General features: G+C 34.4%; 2 protein-coding genes across 2 annotated transcripts in view; both read right to left on the bottom strand.

The window, feature by feature from the left end:
• Positions 1–634: 634 nt before the first annotated feature.
• On the bottom strand, positions 635–6,982 carry LOC142977113 (G-protein coupled receptor moody-like). The gene is made up of 3 exons (XM_076120834.1): positions 6,788–6,982; positions 4,695–4,933; positions 635–4,162 (listed from the first exon to the last, which is right to left on the bottom strand). Exons 1-3 carry the CDS (start codon positions 6,980–6,982, stop codon positions 3,358–3,360), a joined length of 1,239 nt encoding a protein of 412 aa, XP_075976949.1. The 3' UTR covers positions 635–3,357.
• Positions 6,983–7,732: 750 nt separating this feature from the next.
• Positions 7,733–22,739, bottom strand: part of LOC142977111 (G-protein coupled receptor moody) — a 107,870-nt gene continuing 92,863 nt past the window's right edge. Inside the window, exons 3-5 of the mRNA XM_076120833.1 lie at positions 13,280–13,741; positions 8,833–9,071; positions 7,733–8,580 (exon numbers count right to left, since the gene is read on the bottom strand). Of these exons, the coding sequence (XP_075976948.1) occupies positions 7,737–8,580; positions 8,833–9,071; positions 13,280–13,513 (1,317 nt within the window). The 5' untranslated portion in view covers positions 13,514–13,741 and the 3' untranslated portion in view covers positions 7,733–7,736. The remainder of the gene's footprint in view (positions 8,581–8,832; positions 9,072–13,279; positions 13,742–22,739) is intronic.

Raw genomic sequence — 22,739 nt, forward strand, 5'->3', positions numbered from 1 at the left:
AAAAAAAAAAAAAAAAAAAAAAAAAAAAAAAAAAAAAAAAAAAAAAAACAAAAAAACTATGAAATCACTTCATTAGCTGCCCAGTGATAATGTTCTTTTTTATCCCATTCCTTTCCCAGTACTGGGCAAGAATAGTTATTATGAATCTAATGCTCATCATCAGTGGTTTTTAACGAATGAATCACGCATTTAGTTTTGGTTAACTTTAAAAAAATTGATAAAATATCAAACATGTTATACTTAGCCATGCAATCCAAAAGTTATAGAGTGTAAGTAGCAGGTGCATTTATCTCATTTAATACGCAACCATATTATTATCTTGCTTGCGAATCTATTTGCTTAGTCCATATTTATAAGCCTATTATTCAGGTACAACAGCACTGCTAAATTTCTTTAAAATCCGTTCAGTAATTCAGGAGTGATTGAGAACTTAACATTCAAACTCTCGCATTTATAATATAATAGAAGAAATAGAATACGTGATTAAACTTGAAAACATGGTTTGCACTTCAGCATTTTTAATATTAGCAGTATAGATAGATTTCCTGATCAAACATTTAATCATGGTTTTCTTGATGTTTCGGCGCAGATTTTTTATTGCTGAGGTAAATTGATGAATAAATCAAACAAAATATTATTGAATATTTTAATTTATTTTTAATCATATCTTTGGTAAGTACAATGGCTTAAGGGTTGTGGCCCCAGGACTTGGTTCTTTGGTACCTACGCGTTTTGGAGTTCGATTACAATAATATGTCATCAATACAAAGAGTATTTTGTTTATACACAAAGGATTGTGGTGAAATTATTGCGGCATTTGTTTTTCCCTTTTTATGATTCATAGCCTCCCACGAAACTAGAATGACAAAATAAATGATTAATAGAATTTCGTGTGGCTTTGAATCGATACAAATCGTGAATGTATAAATTAATGTAATGGATAAATTATCCCCATATTTAAAGTTTTTTTTTTCAAAATCAAATCATTTATTTTTGAAAAAAAAAACTTTAAATATGGGGATAATTTATCCATTGTTCATCCAAGTTTTGTAAACAAAACGTGGATTTTACGTATTTATATGGTCAAAAGTTTATCAATGTCATTCTAATGTGGTTATTGTAATGACACATTAATTTCACCCCAGTCCTTAAAATAATTAAATAAATTAATATGCCTAAAAAGTCTATACAAACTAAAAAATATATTTTACAAGTTCAGTATCTTTATCGAAAACTTAATTAAACAAACATACGTTGGTACAATCGACCTTTCAATTACATCATTGAGTATAAGTACAATAGAACAACTTGAAAACAGTACGGAATTTTAACATTTCTTTAAGTTTTAAGAGAGAATTGCCTCGTTCAAGCTTGCCTTAAGCAATTTGAGCGTTTTTATTTTATAAAACTGTAGGAAAGTCGCCTGTGTAATTGTAATGTGTTATCGAATTTTGTGCGTCTTATTAAAATTGAAACAAAGTTTATCCTATCTGACTCTTGTCCAATTTATACCCGAAAGATACACGTTAGCTATCAAAGATTATATAGTAATCAACCGGTGACTTGAGTTCTTTGTTTAAACAACGCAACGGTAATTCATGACAATTATTTAACAATTGTATTAAGGAATTGAGCCTTTTATATCCAGTTAGTTACATTGTGTAATCGCTCTCTTTAAAATATTATGGTTATCAATTTCGCTTGGGATGTAATCAGGGTTTCCAGAGGTTTTAAGGACTATAGTTTTGTCGGCTCTCTAAATAAATTGCCTTACACAATAATAACATATCTTTGGGGAATCTTCGGTTATGACTTATCTCACAACTATTTATAAATCTATCATATAAAACATTTAATTCTAAACACTAGTAACATTTTAATATTTCGTCAAAAACAGACAATCATTTGGAATGAATGTCTTTTATTAATTTTGTATTAATATCTTTGAATCAAAGCGCTGTTATATACTCCACCTTTCCATAAGCTAATTGTATGACTGCCCTAACTAAAAATAAGATCAAGCATAAATGCTGCCATTTGCATGAGAATCATTCTCAAAATGTCATAAATAAATGAGTGTTTTCAGTCTACAAACATTATAAAGATCAATTTACATTATATAATCCACAAATTTATGCATATTTACTGCACTATCCAAGTTAACTTCGAACGAAACAGCACCGTCTTCGATTCAATATTAATCGTTATCGAAACATTTTATTTTTATTTTCAATGTCTTTGACATCCTCCTTATTTACAATAATATCACACATTGATATTGTACACTAGTACGAAACACCTTTACCGCTGGTGACTATTGTTTACTTCGGCAAATAATCCATTCATACGTTAACCGCAATAATAAGGAAATAATATGATCGTCTTACTGGCACATTCGATTATGAACTCTACTGCCTTGGAATAAGGTTTTTAAATAAGGAATTATTTACTTGATCATTACGTAGAAATTTTGACCGCGGTACTGCATGAATACGCCATTACTGGCCGCGACAAACAATAATCACCTTTAATTAAGAGGCCTTCGAATTTTCATTAATTAAAACCCGAATATTTTGATTCGGCTTAAAACTATAAAAATGCTTAGTTTATCGTAATACTCATTAGCATAGTTTTACCGTATAATATTACGTTATGTTACGCAGAAGTAATCGTATAGGTAAAGGTAAGTTAATAAATATCTTTTTGTATAATAATTAAACTATTCAGAGGTAACAAGCGTCAGTTCATTTTAACATTTTTGGTAAATATTTTATTAAGTATTGATTTAAATATTCGGTAATTCATATTTAATTTTAGAGTTTGAGATAGGCAATAGGTTTGGAAAAATATTTAAAATGTATGTATTTTATAATTTGGTTTGAATCAAAACTTATTTTTATAACAGCTGCGTGTTTTAATATTCACAGCGATAAAGATACCATCTTTAATTAAATTATTAATATTTAAAGAGTAAGTTGATTGCTTTCTAATTATTACAAAGTCCTAAATTATTGCTAAAGCTTAACTACACGTGCATAAATCTATTTACAAGTACATACATACGTGAGGATTTGATTTGCGATTCGTTTCTACTAACGTTTTGGCGGAATGTAGCTGTTCGATAAAAGTAAACGATAGGTGGTACAACTGTCTAGTATATAACAATATTTACTTGAATACTGATATGCGACTAATAGGTGAGTCTGTCATCACATTCATTCTCATGCATCCTTTCTGATCGGTTTTAGTACACCGTTCACAACAATCACGGACGGGTCGCACTAAACAATCTCTTCCAATTAAAATATACAAACTTATACAGTTTTGAGTATTCTCTACCATAAAGTACATTTACTTTCACCGTCTGCACTTCATAAGATTCTTGTACGCTTGTCGGTATTCACTCGACATCACTACGTATATGACAGGATTGACGCAAGTCGTGAAGTAAATAAGCACGTAGCCTATTATATTCGGGTACGGGTGCGACGTAAACTCCAAAAATACTGTTTTCGTCAGCGTAATTGGCAAGTGGCAAACAAAGAATGCGACCATTATAGCTACGATCATAGTCAGCAGTTTCTTGTCTTTCTTCGTCGGGACCTTTGGCTTGGGTACTGTGCTCCATTTCATAGTCGCTATAAAGCTACGACGGAAGTTTTTCGGTTCGCTGCCGAGCGCTCGCACGGCATCCTCAGGGGTGCTGTACCTGCTTTCAGCGTCCGGTCCAGTACTGTCGCAAGAAGACGAAATTTCAGCACCAGTTTGAAGAAAGCAGGTAAAAGGGAATTGCGGCATTGTGTTTCTTGAAGGTCGCTTTGCATCGAAGTCGGCGGATTTCGTGATTGTCATCGTACTCATGTTTAAAGTTTTCATTTCAGTGGTTGGTTTTGGTCTACGAGATAGCTTAGTTGTTTCTTTGACAATCCACCAGACGCGGGCGTAGCAGAAGATTATTGCTAGACTAGGCAGAATGAAACCAATGATGAAGAGGAACTTCTTCGGCGAATTGTCGTTATCATCAGGGATGATGGTGCAGGAGCCAGTTACGGTGTCCAGGCTAAATTTGCCCCAAACTTCGAGACACGTGGGTATTAAAATGCCGAATGGAAATGCCCAGAGACAGGCAATCATCATACTAAGGTACCGTGATGTGTATATTCTGTGAACAAAGAATAAATTTTATATAAGCTTTGTGTAGAGAATAAGAGGCATTACATATTTTATTTGAAACGCAAATCTTTCCGTTCCCACTAAGGCTAAATCAGAGCAAAGCGTGTAGAACTGTTAGTACAATGCCAATATGACTCTGAACACAATTTATTTGAAGTTATATGTTACCGTCAGTGCATTCAGTGCTGACATAGTTACTAACACTATGACGGTATAAGCATTTCTTTGAAAAATATGACTAACTTGAACTGTGGTTAGAACCGCAGACGAATTGCGTCCACAAAACAATATACTTTTTAATATTTACTCAAGAAATAATAGTGAGATCGTGGGGTCCGAGTGCTCAAAAAATATTTCGTGAAGACTCATGCTTACTAATCAGCGCGACGCGTGACCAGAGGGCTGGCTTTTTTAGGATAAAGAATAAGCATGACGATTCAATGCTGCCAGTATTTTAGTACTTTTTTCAATACAGTCAGATTTTAAACGCATTATTTAGTTAATAAGAAGTAATTACTTACTTTGGATATAAACTGGGATGAGAGATCATTATATATCTGTTGATAGTGATGGCCAGCACCGACAACAGAGAGACTGCGACCAGCGCATATCTGACATACGGGAACATGTGACATAGCACTTTGCCATGAGTCCAAGCTTGGTTCTTGAAGGTCAGCGCCGCGAGGGGTAGTATAAAACAGCAGAACAGAAGATCTGATACTGACAAGTTGATGATGAATATCGCCGTCGCGTTGCGTACCTGTAAGAGACGAAATATTTTTTATTGTAAACCTTTATTTTGTTTCCGTCGCTCGAACTGATTGTTTGTTGATAAAAGGTACTTCTAACTTAACTTATAGATTATTTTTTGATTAAATGATATATTGTTTTATGTCACAAAAGTTACTAAAACAAAAAGTGTTTTATGCTGAGTACGTCACATGAAACATTACGGTCACTATTTTAAACAAATGCGGGATTTGAATGAAAACCCATGGACAGTATTAATGTCAATAATAACAATTACTATTTGATTGACGTCAATTATGTGTTATTTATCCGTCAAATGAACCACGAATCCGTCACTATTGCGTACGCAACGCCATTGATCATATATAGAGTTATATACTTTATTCGCGGTTTGGTTACTAATGCTCATACTCTGACCTATTATTCTATGGTTATTGTTCATTTCTAGGAACGAGGCATATGGAATATATTTTTCCCAAAACATTTTCCTACCTTGCATGCAGGTTGTGTTGGTGGAAAAATATGTTTATTCCATTTAATATGAAGTAAAATGTGTACTCTTGAAACAATTTTAAGTTTGTGTTAACAATAGTTCTTGATCAGGTTTAGCTTGTGGTGTGCCCCAACGCGTACCAACTTTGGGGATCCGTATTAAGCTTGAGATCGCTAATGAATTGATCAGGGGGCCATTGTAATTTTAGTTGACAATCGTTTAATTGCCACTACTCTGAACATTGTTTGTTTTCTTAGTTTATGTGATTGCATTGACACTAGTCGTCACTGAGATACACAATAAGCATGTAGCTAATTATAAACTAACAGCTTTACTTATAGGTAAGCTCGTTGAAAGTTGTGATTAGATAATCTATATTTTGTCACATTCAATCAAGTACTACTACTACCTATGAGTGAAAAAGACAAAACATTGCACAAGCAATCCGAGTTTACGCTACACTTATTAGTTACAGAAATTCGTGCGTTTTCTTCGATACAACGCAGTACAGTTCTAATAGAGCTTTTGGTTCGTTGTTAGTACTCAGTTTCAAATTAATGCATGTGTTTATCAAATTAACAGTTACATTGTAAGTAGTATTTGTGAAGTTTGTAAATAAGACTTGTGGTATGTATTACAGGGAAATCTATTGGGTGCTGATGTAATGGACTCGCGTCATACCGATTCTTATATGTGTTTAATTGAATACTGAACTTAATGACCTTTGAAATATGGTTGTTTATTCCTTGCATTAAATTTTTAGGTACTTTACCTATGTTCGCAAATGACAGAGTGATCGAACTAATGAACTTAGAGGGTTTGGTTTTTATGCTTTTTTAGCTTTGCATATATTTATATGTTTAGATATCTCACGAGATTATGCTTTGCATTGAATTGTTTTTCTACAGTCAACGTTAGGGTTTACAAGTAGTTTAGATATAACATACAATCGCTAAGCTAAACTTGCGTTGCCTAGCAACTGATCGATCAAACACTAATCGAAAATTATCAACAATTAATAATAGATTGTCTTAGGCTTATAATTCCACTTATAGTTCTAATTATTTTATGTTTTCCTGTATTTGTGCTAACATACCTATTTAGGCACCTTTATGAATATAGCGAGTGTACAATGTTGAAGGGAAATCCAGTAAGCATAGTTATATGTTTTTACAATGTAAGGACAAAAAGGGGATTTTTCCTGCCCCGTACGTCACTCATTTTGGAATACATCAAGTTAAGAAAATAATGTCTAATACTTGAGAATAGGATTATTGCCTTTGGCTTTGAATTTAACTTGAACAGACGGTCATATTAAAGTCCTAGCGTATTAGATATAATAATGTTAAAATATAGATTGGGGTTACTGACCTTCTTACATCTGGCGAGCGCGATGATGGTAAACAAGTTGCCAGGGATGCCGATGAGCATGAACATCATGCAGGCATATGCCGCGAAATGCAGCAGAGAATCCGGATAGTCCTTGAATAACTCCACGGCTGCTAAATCAGCGTCAGTCGGATACGCCGAGAGCCCAATGCTCCTATTCACAGCTGTATCATTCATTTTCACAATATTGACACTCAATGCACGTCACTCAAGCACAAAATTTGCACTACAAATGAGAGAACAATTTAATGGTTTACATGGATTTCTGTTTGTTATATTTTCCTTAATGAGTCAAGTTAGCAGTCACGGGTATGTACGACACAGATAACAGTCCAGACCGCAGGTTACTAGCGTCCCGACACGTCCTCATTACAACTACTATATTGCTTCCCAACTTTATTTACCACAGTACAACTTATGCCTACACTTCCTAACGTAACGATTTACAATGATGCTTTTTCGTCACACGCCGATATCAACATGATTCATAAATGGTGATAAACAAATCACTAACTTCCCACAATGAGAATGAACAATGTTTGACATATAATTAACAGTTACTGAGTATTATTTAAGAGATAATTATTACTAAGATAAATATCTTAACTATGACATAATCAATAATCGTATTTACGTCGTTACAAAACTACTTCAGTATAAAACATTCTTAATTGCTTCCATGTCAATGTAAGCACAAACACGGACGGTTCGCGATTATAAAATTGTCAACGAAAATTTTGAACGTCCTTCCCCTACTGGTATACATTTATACTAATAACCGAAGGCTGTCACTACTGTACACGAGTTTATGGTCACTTATCTTTTACACACATGCACTTGAGTGTCCATTATTTGCAGTTATTCAGGCTGTCCAGGGATTTACGACTAGTCACGGCGGGCGCTTCTCGGAGACGCCATCGCCGGGCGAACGTCACGCCCACCGACGACACATGAGCAGATTTTTGTACGCCTGTCGGTACTCGCTCGACATCACCACGTAGATGATGGGGTTGATACACGTCGTCAAGTATATCAGAATATACCCGGCGATGTTCGCCGCCGGATGCGACGTGAACTCTCGGAATATCTTCGTCAATGTTATAGGTAGGTAACACACCCAAAACGACAGCATTATTGCCATTATCATCTTAAGTAATTTTCTGTCTTTTGGTGTTAGTCTCGGTGGTCTTACGGAGGCTGGAGATCTTCTTAGCGCAACCGCTGCTTGACGTAGTCGTTTAGCGGTCTCTCCACCGCTTGGTGTGCGAGGTTTCGCGTCTAAAGCACACTCTTCATCGTGACCGTCAAGAGTATCAACTCCTGAAGATGAGGAGCGTTCAGGACCTGGTGTCGGTGGACAATGCAGAGCAGGAGGCGCCAACAAAGCCCTGCGAGGCGGAGCGACATGATTCGTTCCATTTTCTGGACCGGGGGATCTTTCTAAAGCTGTTGACGCAGATCCAACAGCGGAGTCTTCTAGCCCCGGTCTAGATCGTCCTCGAGCAGGAGCGCGAGATTTTCTTGCAGCTTCTCTTACTATACAGAATATCCGAGCATAGCAAATGACTATTGCTAGACATGGCAGCATGAAAGCTCCGACGAATAGAAACTCCTTTGGTGATCGGTTATTTTTATCCGGTAATATTGAGCAAGATCCAATAGTAGGATCTAAACCGAATCTTCCCCATTTCTCTAACCACGTCGCGATTAGAGCTCCGAATGAGAAGGCCCACGTGCTCGCCACCATCACAGCTAAATATTTACGTCGGTACAACCTGTTGAACAATAACAAATGTTAGCTATTTCAAATCGCGCTGCGTAATAAAAATTAATTGATTAATAAAACAAAGTTCGCTACTTTTTATTATTGGTTTTACTTTTTGTATTTCATCAATTACGAATCAATAATGATTAGTAAAAAAGAACTTGAGAAAAAAATGCATCTTCAAGCTTTGTTCAAACACTTCTTTTTTGCTTAGAAGTTTTCAAGGCTATATCTACAATCGTTTGTTTACGTCTATACTTACTTGGGATACAACCGCGGGTGGGAGATCATCACATATCTGTTGATAGTGATAGCCAGGACTGTGAACAGTGACACGGCGACTAGCGCGTACCGTGCCAAAGGGAACATACGGCAGAGGATCCGGCCGTGAGCCCAGGACCGTCTCCAGAAGGTCGAGGCTGCCAGTGGCAGGTTGAAGCAGCAGAATAGAAGATCAGAGCATGACAGGTTCATAATGAAGACGGCTGTAGCGTTGCGGACCTGCAATAAACATAGTTCGTAGTAGTTCTTAGTTTCATATTTATTAGCAATATATCTTTTTGTTAAATAGTTTCAAGTTGATTATATTATCTATTGAACCTTCAAAAAATTAAAATAATATATATTTTCTTATATTTACGCCAGCAAATTCGCTAAAAAGAGAGAATTTATTGTCATGAAACTGCTTAATGTTGTAGTTTAGTAAAAAAATTACTACAAAAGTTCACTTATATTATCTTCAAAACAAACTCTAAACTACAATCTCATAAAACAGTTTACCGAGTTTTGTACTGAATTTTTTAAAAGATTTTTGGGCCATTTGTTGTTAAAAACTAGTTAAACTTCTAAACTTTCGCGCAATAGTATAATGATAGTTATTTCTGTATTATTGTTTGCGTACACTGACCTAGGGCAAAGGACTGGTGATATTTTATACCTTATTATGACATTTATCTCTAGAGCAAATAAATCAACTCTTTGCCATATTATCGTCGAGCGGGATTCCTTTACTAACCTTCATATCTCTACTGCCTTTTAATATACTCGTAATGTAATTTTATCTGACAGCCTTGAACAAAAAAATAAGGAACACGTGTAAGTGGAATGAAGTGGATGATATCAGAGCATCATTTGGTTTTTTAATGTTGACGGTTCAGTAGCGCAATTTTCTACCACTATTGACTATAGACAACAAGCTAACGAAAATTTTTGTATGATAATATAACTTGTAGCTCAATTCTCTACTACTATCAGCTACCAGCAACCGATCTGTCCTCGAGAAAATTGTATGAAAACCTGACCAACGCCTCTGACGGGCGTCGTAAGAACTATTTTGGCGGTACATTCCAAATGTCAAACTTATCGATACTCGACAGTACCGACTGTACAGAATCGTCGCACTGAGCTGCGACTTTACCTGGCGCAGTAAGAACAGTTTTTGCAGTACATTTTAAATGTCATTCTCGATACTCGAAAGTACCTACTGTAGAGAATCACGATACCGATTGTGGTAAACGATTTCATTTTAAAATACGATTTTGTTTTACTGAGAATAAAATACGTCCGAAATTAAATGATTCATTCAGTTCTTGGAATTTGAAATCCAGGCTTATTAAAAAGTTAATTAAATTCGGAACACGAAATAGTTATCTTGTAAACAAATAATTTAACTTCTATAAATTGTTACTTATATTAGGTATAAGTGAGGAAAGTATTACAAAATATTTAATAGTAAAATACTATTAGTCTAAAGACTACAGGAAAACGCGTACGATATGTTTTTTTTTATATTCTACGAAATACGCTGTGTGAACGAGAACTACACCTGAAGGAAGTAAGCTAGCACTAGCGCAAGTAAGTAATAGTTAACCACTATTTTGGTTTTCCTTTCGTTGTTTAAATAATTGTGGTCTGTGGAAAACACGGTTCATTGAGGAAACATTCAACGATTATAATTGAAATCCGAAGATAGATACTCTGAAAATATCTTTACATAATAATAATAGTAGCGACGGCTACACGGATAAATAAATCATTAACTTGTATTTCGATTCTCTACCACTATCGACTACTGACAACTAGCTAGCTATCTAGAAATGTTATAAAAAAATTTGATCAACGCCTCTAGCGGGCTCAGTAGGAACTTTTTTGGCACATTTTATATGTCAAACTCTCGATACTCGACAGTAGGTACAGACTGTGAATCGCGCTAGTGATTAAAAGCAAGAACAATTCTGTTCTAATTATGTCTGAAGTTATGTATCCAAATTACTATTCAATTATTACCAACCAAACTGTCCCACATTTTTTAAATATAATTTCAAAGCTAAGCTAATTTCAATTTTAAAAATCAATGCGTTAAATTTGTTTCAGTGTACACAAACATCTTTTTTATTTAGCATTGGCTAACAAAAAAAAAGTTTTGCCTAAAAATGTGATGTATATTTATCGAGAGTACAGGATTATTATGTTACATCAATTATTTATTTAACTAGACTACATTTTATTTATTTCTATACAAAACAAGCTGCGGTAAAGTGACGTCAATTTGAAAGATGAAAACAACAAATTAATAGGAAATGTAACTTACGCGTCATAAATATAATTTTATTATATTTAAACAATTTAACGTCTGGCGGTTTTCCACCGTATTATTTTCCCTATATTCTCACCGAAATGGTGTTTAAAATATAGTACCATTTTCCTTTTGTGTGTTGGTTACTGTTCAACTTAGCGTCGAAGTCATTTAATAGTTTGTTACTTAGCTTTATTGCTTCTATTAAGCTGTTGACATACTACAAATGCATCAAAATATTGTTTAATCTTGTTGTTCAAAATACAATTCCAACTAACGACATCACGTCATGATATGTAGAATGGTAAACAAAACCCAGGCTTTTAAATTGTTTAAAAATCTTATATTTTCTCGTTCTTTAAATTAACTGCTTGTCTCTTCGTCCTCGTTCTATCCTCTATTGCTACTTTTCATCCCTTCCTTACACATTCAGAGGATAGAACGAGGACGAAGAGACAAGCAGTTAGCTTGTCTCTTCGTCCTCGTTCTATCCTCTATTGCTACTTTTCATCCCTTCCTTACACATTCTCTTTTAATAATTTCATCCTGATCACTCTGACTCTACTTTTTCATCCCACATAATATATTTTTAAATATCGTAATATTTAATGGTATTTTTCTTCAAAATCGTTACATCTATACTAATATTATAAAGCTGAAGAGTTTGTTTGTTTGTTTGTTTGTTTGAACGCGCTAATCTCAGGAACTACTGGTCCGATTTGAAAAATTCTTTCACTGTTAGATAGCCCATTTATCGAGGAAGGCTATAGGCTATATATCATCACGCTACGACCAATAGGAGCAGAGTACCATTGAAAAATGTTACAAAAACGGGAGAAATATTAACCCATTCTCTCTTATGTGACGCAAGCGAAGTTGCGCGGGTCAGCTAGTAATCAATAAGTAACAGACGTATCTTACGTTGGACTTGATACCTGACCTATGACTTAGAACCAACGGTCATCAATGATGCGGTTGAATACGATAACGGGCCTCAGACATGTTATGGTTGTGTAAAAAAATATTGTTATTGAAATTAAGACGTTTCTCAAACTTGCATACCTAAGAAGCTTCCCAAGATTTTGGATATCTGGCTATGGTAGATGCCTCTACCTCTATTTTACCTTTACATTTTGGTTTATTGAGAAAAAGACTGTATAAGAACGAAAATCTGAGACGTTGTTATGAATTATATTCTGGAGAGACGAGCGTCGGAAATATCAGTCCTTTGCACACTTGCATACCTCAGATCTGCATCAACCTTAAACTATTTAACGGTAATGAAAACAAGTTACAATAAACAGTACTACATCCTAGTTTCACGAAGGACAGACTGCGAGTTGCGACTAATCTTTGAACGCAAATATTTTCAGCGATATGAGGCTACCTACAATATTTACACGTCGCTTCGTTTGAACATGGTTTTGTACTATCTCACCAAAGAGTACTAAAATGACATTCTGTTACAAAACTGACCATCATAATACTACTTTATCAAAGTATTATCTTAAAAAATCTTATCTAATGACATTATTAGGATTGTTTAAATTTATGAAGGCTAGAGTGTTTTTGTATAGTTATATGTTTCTTGCATGAATCGCGTAAAATATTGCAATGTAATGAACATATCACGTTATTCAAATAACAAAATCTGCGCTGCTAAATATAGTGTTCGAGTTTTAAAGGTAAATTTTAAAATAAAATGCTTAAAAATACTACTGGTAAAAGGATTTGTTCCAATCACATGAGTATTTTAATATTGAATGAATGAAATATTGTACTTTATAAATAAGTAATTTTCAATCACAACTGACATTCAATGTTTGTTATGGATTCTGTGACACAATCGAAGGATTTATATACTGTGTAAATGCACTCTGACATTTTCTTTTAAAATAGATAATATTTTTGAAATGAATAAACACTGTCTGATTTATACACAGTGTCTCGACGACGCGTAAATTATTTCATGTCTAGACTTTAAAACATCATTAATTTAAGAAATATGCACATTGAAGATAAAATAACAGAATTACAGGTACCTAACAAATGTACCACGCAAGTCAAAACCGTGATGAAATCTTTAGTCACTAGGTAAAACAGTATTTTTATAAAGTTTACGTTAGACACTCACCTTCTTGCACCGTGCGAGCGCGACGATGGTGATGAGGTTTCCAGGGATGCCAACCAGCATGAAGAGAACGCAGCACACCGACGCGAACCGGAGCAACGGCTCCGGGTAATCGCGGAACAGTGCCACTCCAGCCAGCTCTTCATCAGACCCGTACTCAACACCCGCACTGTAGTTCCCATCCTCTAACTCACTCGCAAACGTACTCCTAGGTATACTCGGCAACAGATCACCCATCGTAACGGCTCACACATCATTCGTCCACAAACGTAGCACTGTATTTGAGTTCATCACTTAGGTCGGAACGTGGACGGGTTTCGTCCACGACTGATAACGAACCTTGCCGGTCAATAAGTGAGTGGTAATAGTGCGTGCTTGATAAGGCATTTTGTCGATGAGCGGGGTTATAGGGTCACAGCTGCTCAGGAAGCGAACATTATCAGCTCTCCGGTCGCGCCGCGGTATCTGCAAAGATAAATTAGTATTCGTTTATTATATTAATTCAATGTAAACACAGATGTAATGTTATGAGAATTACGAAAGACAACGGTAACGTCTGTTTGTTTTGTGAAGTACGATTGTGACGGTAAGGAACTGAGCAATTTATTGTGCTCATTGTCTGTTCGTGTTTTAATTTGTCTGAGTCTATTGTTATGTTAATGAGGTGTACTAATGTCTAAGAATATTTTTGTTTTGGTAATCTATTTGAAAAATAGTGAGTTAAGGATAAGGATAAAGTTTGAGAAAATGTTATAACTTTAGCGTAACATTTTAGAGTTCATTATAATTCTATGTATTTTATGTTGAAATGAATATTTTTTCTTTATTTCTGTGTTATCGTGATTGTATTTCTAAATGTAGAAAAGTGTACGTCAAACTAATCAGTACCGGGTTCAGCGACCTTTGTCATATTTATTGTAATTTTCATTGTTTGTAAAAGTACAATGAGAATTTTAAATCTATAAAAGTTAATATGCGCAGTGGTTTAGGTCGCCACTACAATTGCGTGGGGAGATCGTGGATTCGATTCCCACACGGGTTTCGAGTCTGGTTGTACTTTGTGTCCGTTGTTTGTATGTTTGTAAAAGTCCCCGCGACGTAGCAACACTAAATGAAAACCGCAAAAGATTATTATGACTTAAAATTTACGTTGGAGGTAACAAATCTAGGCTAACAGTCGTAACAGCACAGTATGTTACTGTTCGTTCTATCTGGCACGTATACTAGCAATAAACCAAAGCCTTTGACATCGCTCCAACACCCAGACGTAAGATGAATGATCGGACATAGTGCAAGCATTTCGTATGTAATCTCCAATGTGGTATTTGTAACATAAGCGACGATAGGCAACTATAGAGTGAAGGATATTAATATTATACTTAAGAATGCGTTTGTCAATTTTAAACCACTAAAAAGAAGAATTGTTTTTTTATTCACTTTAAGTCAATTATGATCGCTAGTTTGATCCTCTACTACTATCGACTACCGGCAACTGGCTAGCTTTGGCGAAATTTTACACGAAAATTTTGGCAGTACATTTTAAACGTCAAACTCTCCGTACTCCACAGCACCCACTGTAGAAGAATTGCGCTAATGCATTATCAGATTATGACATCACTTTAAAATTGAGTACTAACTTTCCGAATGCAAAAGATTATTATATAATCTGTCCAGCTTCCACGTTTAAACCGCATATGCGATTTTTATTAAATGTAGCATTAAGGTTTCTGGAGACAAGGAAGGAGAAGTCCAACATCGGTAACCGTATAGAGTTCTGTACCCAAAGCGTATAAATACGACCCTATTACTAAGACTTCGCTTTCTGTTTCTTAATCAGTCCGTAAGCACCAGAGTAGCGTAGGTTTAGTCTGTCATAGTAAACGCCACGTTATTACAACGAATTTCAAGTACATCGTAATTTTGACGTTGTGTAAGCAATCAATCATCTTCCCATCTCAACATCGTGGATCAACATGGATCTCCTAAAACAAGCTTCCTATAACAAGATTATCAAATTTTGTCGGCCGCTAAATTGATTTTTAATTAAATTAGGCTTTAACAGCGTTTAGCCTAGATTCGTTTCGGAGGGAGAATGTAATACTGATTATAGAGTTTCATCTAGATTGTGAAGCCTTTGTTGGACTAAACTTCTGATTTGCTGCGAGAAACTTGAACCAACGAAAACAATTTCTAAAATTCTATTATTACACGTTTGGGTTTAATGAAATGAGCCAATTAAGCGAATTATTAGGTGAGTTTTGGCAAATAACCTATTGGTTTAACTAAATACCATTAAATGAATTTAATTTTAGAACTCAATACGTAAGTGTGAAGGTTTATTGAACAACTACATGACAATATCGACGTCCACCAAGTTTGTAAACATAATAATTATAGTGTTACATGATTTAGATAAAATACTAATCACAAAACTTAATGCTATATAGAAACTATCAGATTGTTACGTTTTTACCGCTAAGAGGAAGTAGAAAAATAAACCATAATATGTTTCCGATAGTACATTTAAAGATTTTAAAGAAAACGAGCAAGTTTCGTTTCATTTTCGCATTGTTAAACCAGTTTTCTATTACACAATGTATGGCTGCTTTATCTAATAGAATCTCGTTCTAGATTCCATTTTACAGCGCATTGAGCTATTCCATCAACGATGTAGTTACAACGTTGTGACAGCATTCGGTTCCAGGGTGAAATGAAAACTAGGACTTTTGCAGCGTAATACGGGTGTGTAGGTTTTATTACCTACTTACCTATCATATTTGTTTCAGAACAGGACACATTGCATTTACTAAAGATTTATTCGTGTTTGGGACGATATTTGGACAAGATTTCATAATAGAACACTGTGTTAGTGTAGTATTAGTAATAATCAAAAATGTTATATTCTAAAAGTTCTTTTATCCAAGTATATATATATTAATCTACTTCTATAATACTAGTGTTTCTGGTATCAAACTCAATGCTTAAAGGATGGGTTAAAAGATCTACCACAGCAAAAAGAACGTAGACTTCAGCGTATAAATATAGCTCAATAAAAATATCGCGTTGCAAAATTCTATCACTAGGGAATGCAATTTAATTACATGAAATACTAGCGTGAATTAACGGGCTCTAAATAATTCCTCTAATGGACGTTTGCGAGCCACAAACAGTTGAAATCGGACCACATTAGTCACTTCATTGTGTGCATAGTTATCGACAGGGGTGTCACAATCGCGACCCATGAGAACCATTCATATTTCCGCGGGCTTTTAGCGTCAACCCTGATTTAGGGATGTCACGATATTTAATGATTGTTGATGAAAGCTTTGCGGAATATATTAGCTATAGCGGTTTGTTGATTTATACTAGCAAATAAAGCAACTGGGTTACGAAAATTTGTTTCAAATTGTAGCCTTATTGGCATCAAATAGTAAAAATTAGAGGAACATCAGTTTTATTTTAAAAAATATAATAAAAAAATATATATAATCGCAACGCACAATAAGAATTTAAACAATTAGCTTTATAATTGAAAAACTGAGACACGAAAGTCTTATACAAGCTACTAACATTTTATTTTCTAACATGAACTCAATTGAGATTATCATCGACGAAGCGATGTTTCCCTCATTTATGGGGCATTTTATATAAGATATAGTATAACTATTATAATTTATAACACAATTAATCTTATAACCTTTGTTGCTTCGCGCCCAACGTTGTTTTATTTCCACAAAATATTTATGGACCCTTGAGAAAATTAAATCTCTTTTCGTGAAACTTAGGGACAAAATTCTCCATATTTCATTTCCCGGTACCTCTGGTTTAGTACAAAATATTTTCTCATGAACATTGTTTATTTTACGAATAAATTAATTTATTTTTGTACAAAATATATTATTACCTGACTACAAGATCCTTCTTAGAAAGAATATCATTCAAGTCCTTGGTACGATGTATTAGCATTTCGTAGTAAAAATTAATGCGATATTTTTTTGAGTATTGTTTGGGTAGCACTTGTCTATATTTAGAGTATTAGTTATAGCTTTTGCACCTGACAGTGTCCAGCTTAGTCCAGTTACTTTATTTTGAAAATGGCTATAATTAGTAATAAAGTTGTACGACTAGAGGACCCATCTCTTGTTCCCCTTGATCTGTCATCAATGTAGCAATAAATATATTAAACTTATTAAATAACGACGGATACATAATAAATATAATATTTACAATAACATAAAACAGTACATCATTATGTTTCATGAAACGAAGCATTTTAATCGGCTTTACGATTTAAGCCGAAAATCAGCAACTTTTGTTTGAAACTCAACGGGGCTTGTGCGTAAATAAAATTATGTGTACGACCGTTTTAATTATATTTTGCTTAGTTAATTAATTTAACAAGGTAATGGTAAACACTCTGCTCAGGAGAAGATTTTGAAAGGCTATTAGGTTAAGGTACCTGAGAGAATACGTTCAGGAATTTTATGTACAGAACTTAACAATAACTTCAAGATAACGGTTTAGTTTAATACGATAAATAATATTCTAGTCTTAAGGCAATTTAAGTATTAAAAACTAAATTATCGAAAAAATAAGTTACCTAACCGTGCGCACCTATGCCTATTCCATTGTATTGTACTATATGACATTTAATTTCGTTTCTAATTTCTATAAATCATTTAAAGCGCAAAAAAATTAATAAACAGACTTTGAATTAATGTAATCTTCTATGGCCTACTTACTACTACGTTAGTCAGTATGTAAAATTAATGTAATATGATGCATAATGCATGTAAACATTATAAGTAATCCATTAGTGTATTTTTAAATTCTACAGGATAACTTAATAGGTTAACGACCGAGCTATCTCAGTATGTTTTTATGCAAGGACAATTTTATAAAACACTGTGACCTTCTACTGTTGTGATTCTACGACGTTATTTGTAATTGTATCCCTACTGATTTTTGACTGCATGTGAAGCGCTGTTGGGGGGTTATACAACGGCTGGTTATAAATTCATATCCCGGAACGGGCAAAGTAGGTACTATTGGTAAATTCTATTTTTTTTTCTGGATAGTATATCGCAATAGGTTCGGCCCTATTAAATGGGACTAACATGAGTGTATTTCATACACTTTCACCTATATATACTTTCTGGTATAAAAGCTGCGGGATTATGTATAATATATATGTATGTTTGTAATTCCATGCAACACTGAGACCTTCACTCTTGTGGTTGTAAACGTAATTTGTATTTATCCCTAATGGTTAGTTGTTAAACTAATACTAAACTAATCACTGTTGTTTCAGGAAGCGGGAAGTTTACTTTTGATAATGATTCAATGTCATTAGCGTTCGAGAACTATTTAATTACTATTTTAGTATCGTGTTCAATTAAAACATGTCATGGACGGTATATTTATTGTAATACAATTAAAGGAATAACGTTGCAGTATAAAATTACTCCCATTTTCTTATTTAAAGACAACTCCCGCACCAAGATTTGCTTTAGCGTCATGGAGACATACAAACAATGAAAGATATACTGACGCAAAATTCCAGTTTGTGGAAAGCACAAAAATTAGTTCCGCGTGGGAAACGAACCCACGACCTAAAAACGCACCGGTAGCGACATAACGACTATATATTCACTGCGACTCAGGGGACATCCATTGATAATATCTTAATTAGCACTTAGTAATGTTTACAAAACGGTGATTAAAGTTCAAACGAAATCCCCGACCATAGTATAAACACAGTACCTGTACCTGTACTTGTACTTGTTTATGTTATTAAGGTGAAAACCTCGGCCCGTTTTATGTGAAAAATCATGATGTACTTTCTCCCCTTATTATGTCAGAATACAAAAATGTAAACGAGGTACAGACACTTTACGCACTTCCCTGTGCTACGTAGAATCTGTGATTATTTATAAATATATTCAGAACATTCTCCCTTTTTATAGGCAGTAAAAACGAGTGGCACAATAACAGCCTACTCCACAGTATTAACGATGAAAAAAGGAAAAATGCAAGCAAAAAATAATAAAAAGTATGACGCCATATTGGGGAACAGATAAAAAAGTAAATTTTCGAAATAAGAACAGCTTTTAGAAGCAATATGATGTTGCCATGATTGCAATTTTATTCTTAGGTTTAAATTTAAGGGGATTCGAGATTGAACATTTTTTTTGTATTTTTTTGACATAAATGAGTGTCTGCGTACATTTAAATGACTCTTTGGCAGTCTAATTTCATATGACTTACATTATTATTTATGAATTATTGTAATACAATGACGTCATTCTTTTGAATTAATTACAATACGTCATACGTAATTTCCTGTTACCTATTCCCGTACGACATAAGTACATACATACATATGGCGATTCCAGTACTTTGTGCTTCTAATTAAAACGTATGATTTTAGATTTCCCTATAAGTCCAAAGTACGTATACTTTGATATCATATTGTTGCCAGAATAATGACATGCGTGTCATCGTGAACTCTGCATATTAAATAAGTAGGAATACGATACCACATCCAGAAGCGTGATTTTCTGCATTCGGTACTAATGATTATCGGGAATTTGACATTTGAAATGTAATTAACAATTAGTTCGCACGGTGCCCGATAGAGACGCTGTTCTGGTTTCCATACAAAATATCTCGGCACTTAGCAGGTTCACAATGATCTATTTATAGGTAGTAGAGAATCGCCTCTCAGTGCTAACTTAGCATGTATTGACTGGCCTTTATTTATTGAGATCTATCTTAAGCAGATATAAATGCCATATTTTATTAGTTTGCCGAACTAATTGAAAAGAATATTTTAGTATCTTTACGCCGTAAAGACGTACATTAAGTACGTAAATAGGTCGCAAATACACTCCAAGAGTCAGTAAAAGTAAATGAATCGTTAAATTAGGAGTGAAACAGAGCATGGCAATCGGGGGACATTTTCAATTAGACACAACAAAAAACGTGGGGTGTGTTAACTAGAGCCTGAATACGCTGAACATTATCACTGTTTCATTTTATCTTAATCGCCTTTGAACATTTGCGGCTGCAAGACTAGCGAGTTACACCGTCTTGATGACGGTATGACGTCACAACAGGGTGACGTACTGTGACGTCATCAGTCAAACCTCTAACAAATAAGACTTCGTTGTTTAAACAAGCTTGTAATGACTATAAGAATGTAACCAAGAAAATAGTAACCAACAAAACATACTACGTAGGGCGGAATTAGGAAGAATTCTGCCAGTGCCTTATAAATGTATTAATTTAATAATGCAATACTAACTGAAAAAAAATATAATATGTTCCTAATTTAGGTAGTTTATAAAAGACATGTACGCATTATTTATAGAAAATTCCTATACAACATTATAGTCCAAAAGTTCTATAAACAAGTTATATGTCATTATCAAGTAGATAAAATTGTATTAAACGTAAACTAAGAAGCTTCGACTTCGTATAATTACTATAAATAGATAATAGAGCTTACAACAATGTGTCTTGTTCTGTGCTTGTTAGTTTTCTAATTATCTTGTTAGTTAGTTAGTACGGAGAAAGTAGGTAAATTAAGTATAAATGGGAAAACACTGTCTGTACAATAAAGCTTTTGAGTGTGGCGTGTGGTTAATTTATAAATTAATAAGAACAATTTCGAAAATATGTGAATAATGAGCGGTTAAATCGGTGTTTATTGTTAATTGTGTCAGTATATAAATATATCAAAATTACGTTTGACTCTGAATCAATTTTCAAGCTAATTTATCACAGACTTTTGTTAAACCTTACTTGGTATTAGGGAAAAACCGTTGAGACTTTACTGTACCGTACCTACAGGTACAATTTGTGTGAAATCATAAACATATCAATATTCACATTCGCAAAATGAATAGTGTATTTCCCGTATACTGAATCATTCAGTTAACTGTTGCAAACTTAACTCCGAACTGTCACGCTAAGCAACCTTTATAGAACGTAAAGGCACTCTTACGCGTATAAATCACGCTCATTTCGAGGCCCACACTCGGGGATGTCCACCGCTCCACTTCTGTATTTTAGGTCGAAAGGCACCAAAGTTAATGAAATATTGTTTGCCATTCCAATGCTTACTTCCTTTATTATTAGGCTGTAAAAGATGAGCCAGTTTGCTCTTGTTGACGTCACAACGACGAATTGAGTTTGAATTAGCTTCCGGATTGAGGACTTGAAAAAGGCGAGAATTGTGGTACTGATTTTGAAATGTATATTATAACAATTGGATTCTTATAGTGTTGTATAGTAGTACATTCGTATATCAAAACGTTAAATATGTACAATATTTACAAAGCTGTTTATTTTGAAATACATACTTTTAAGTACGTTTCATCGCTTTTCGTTAGTCTTCTGTGATAATGATCCTACTGCTATTACTTGTCATGCCACCAAAGTCTAGATGCTTCTTAGAATATTATAATATAAATTAAAAAACAAAAACAACGTCTGTCTGATCAAAACACGCTTAATAATTCAATCAAAGTAATTGCATACAAAGAGGCAGTCAAATGCTGTATTAAGTTATATTTTTGTTCGAGTATTATTTAATTACGAAATCAATACACCAATTACCAGTAATTGCTTTGTGGTTTGAGACTGCATGAGTAGACAAGGCGTCTACTGGCAGTTATGATTGTCCTGAAAAAGATAAGCTTGTTTGTTTAGAATAACGACGTCATTTCAATACGTCACAAATGTTGCTTCATATTGTCCGTGTCTCATTTGTTATTAATAAATGAATATTCTCAGTGTAAGATGCTTATCGTTCCTACATATTATTTTTGTTGCATTTTTCTAGAATAGTGATGCCATACTAACGTATGGTCATTTAACAATTTTTTAACGCGATCATGCATTTCGAACCTCAGGCATTTCAAGGTAAAATGAGTGTTCACATGATTCTCCGTATCCTATCATATAAAAAACATGCAGCGTGACAGTTTTAAAGTCATGATCCTTAACATACTTTTTTTAAAACTGACTGAAAATGACAGACGTCAAACTTGATAGCTGTCAAACTTTGACAACTGTCAGCATGTTATACCAATTTAATTTACCAAGCACAAGAGTCTTTATAGCGACGTGTGATAATGAAAGGTGAATGTAGATACACAAAGATGTGTAGTTTAGTTGTGCAACTAAGCGTCTTGCGGTTTCCCACCCTTGGAGGTGGAAATGAGGCCAAACGTGCATAATATGTTTAAACATTAATTAGAAACGTTTGATGTTAACGTTCCAGCACCTGCGCTCGCCGCGCTTTCATTACGAATGAGCCATAACTATGTGGTTTGGGGTTTTCACACACAAACCTACGATGAGGCGCCGCGTCGGATAATGATACGAACTTATACGACAAGACATTACAAGACTGATTAATTTCATTTGCGTGAGCAATTCTTACAATGTCAGTCGC

The sequence above is a fragment of the Anticarsia gemmatalis genome, chromosome 12, assembly GCF_050436995.1.
Source record: "Anticarsia gemmatalis isolate Benzon Research Colony breed Stoneville strain chromosome 12, ilAntGemm2 primary, whole genome shotgun sequence".
NCBI lineage: Eukaryota > Metazoa > Arthropoda > Insecta > Lepidoptera > Erebidae > Anticarsia > Anticarsia gemmatalis.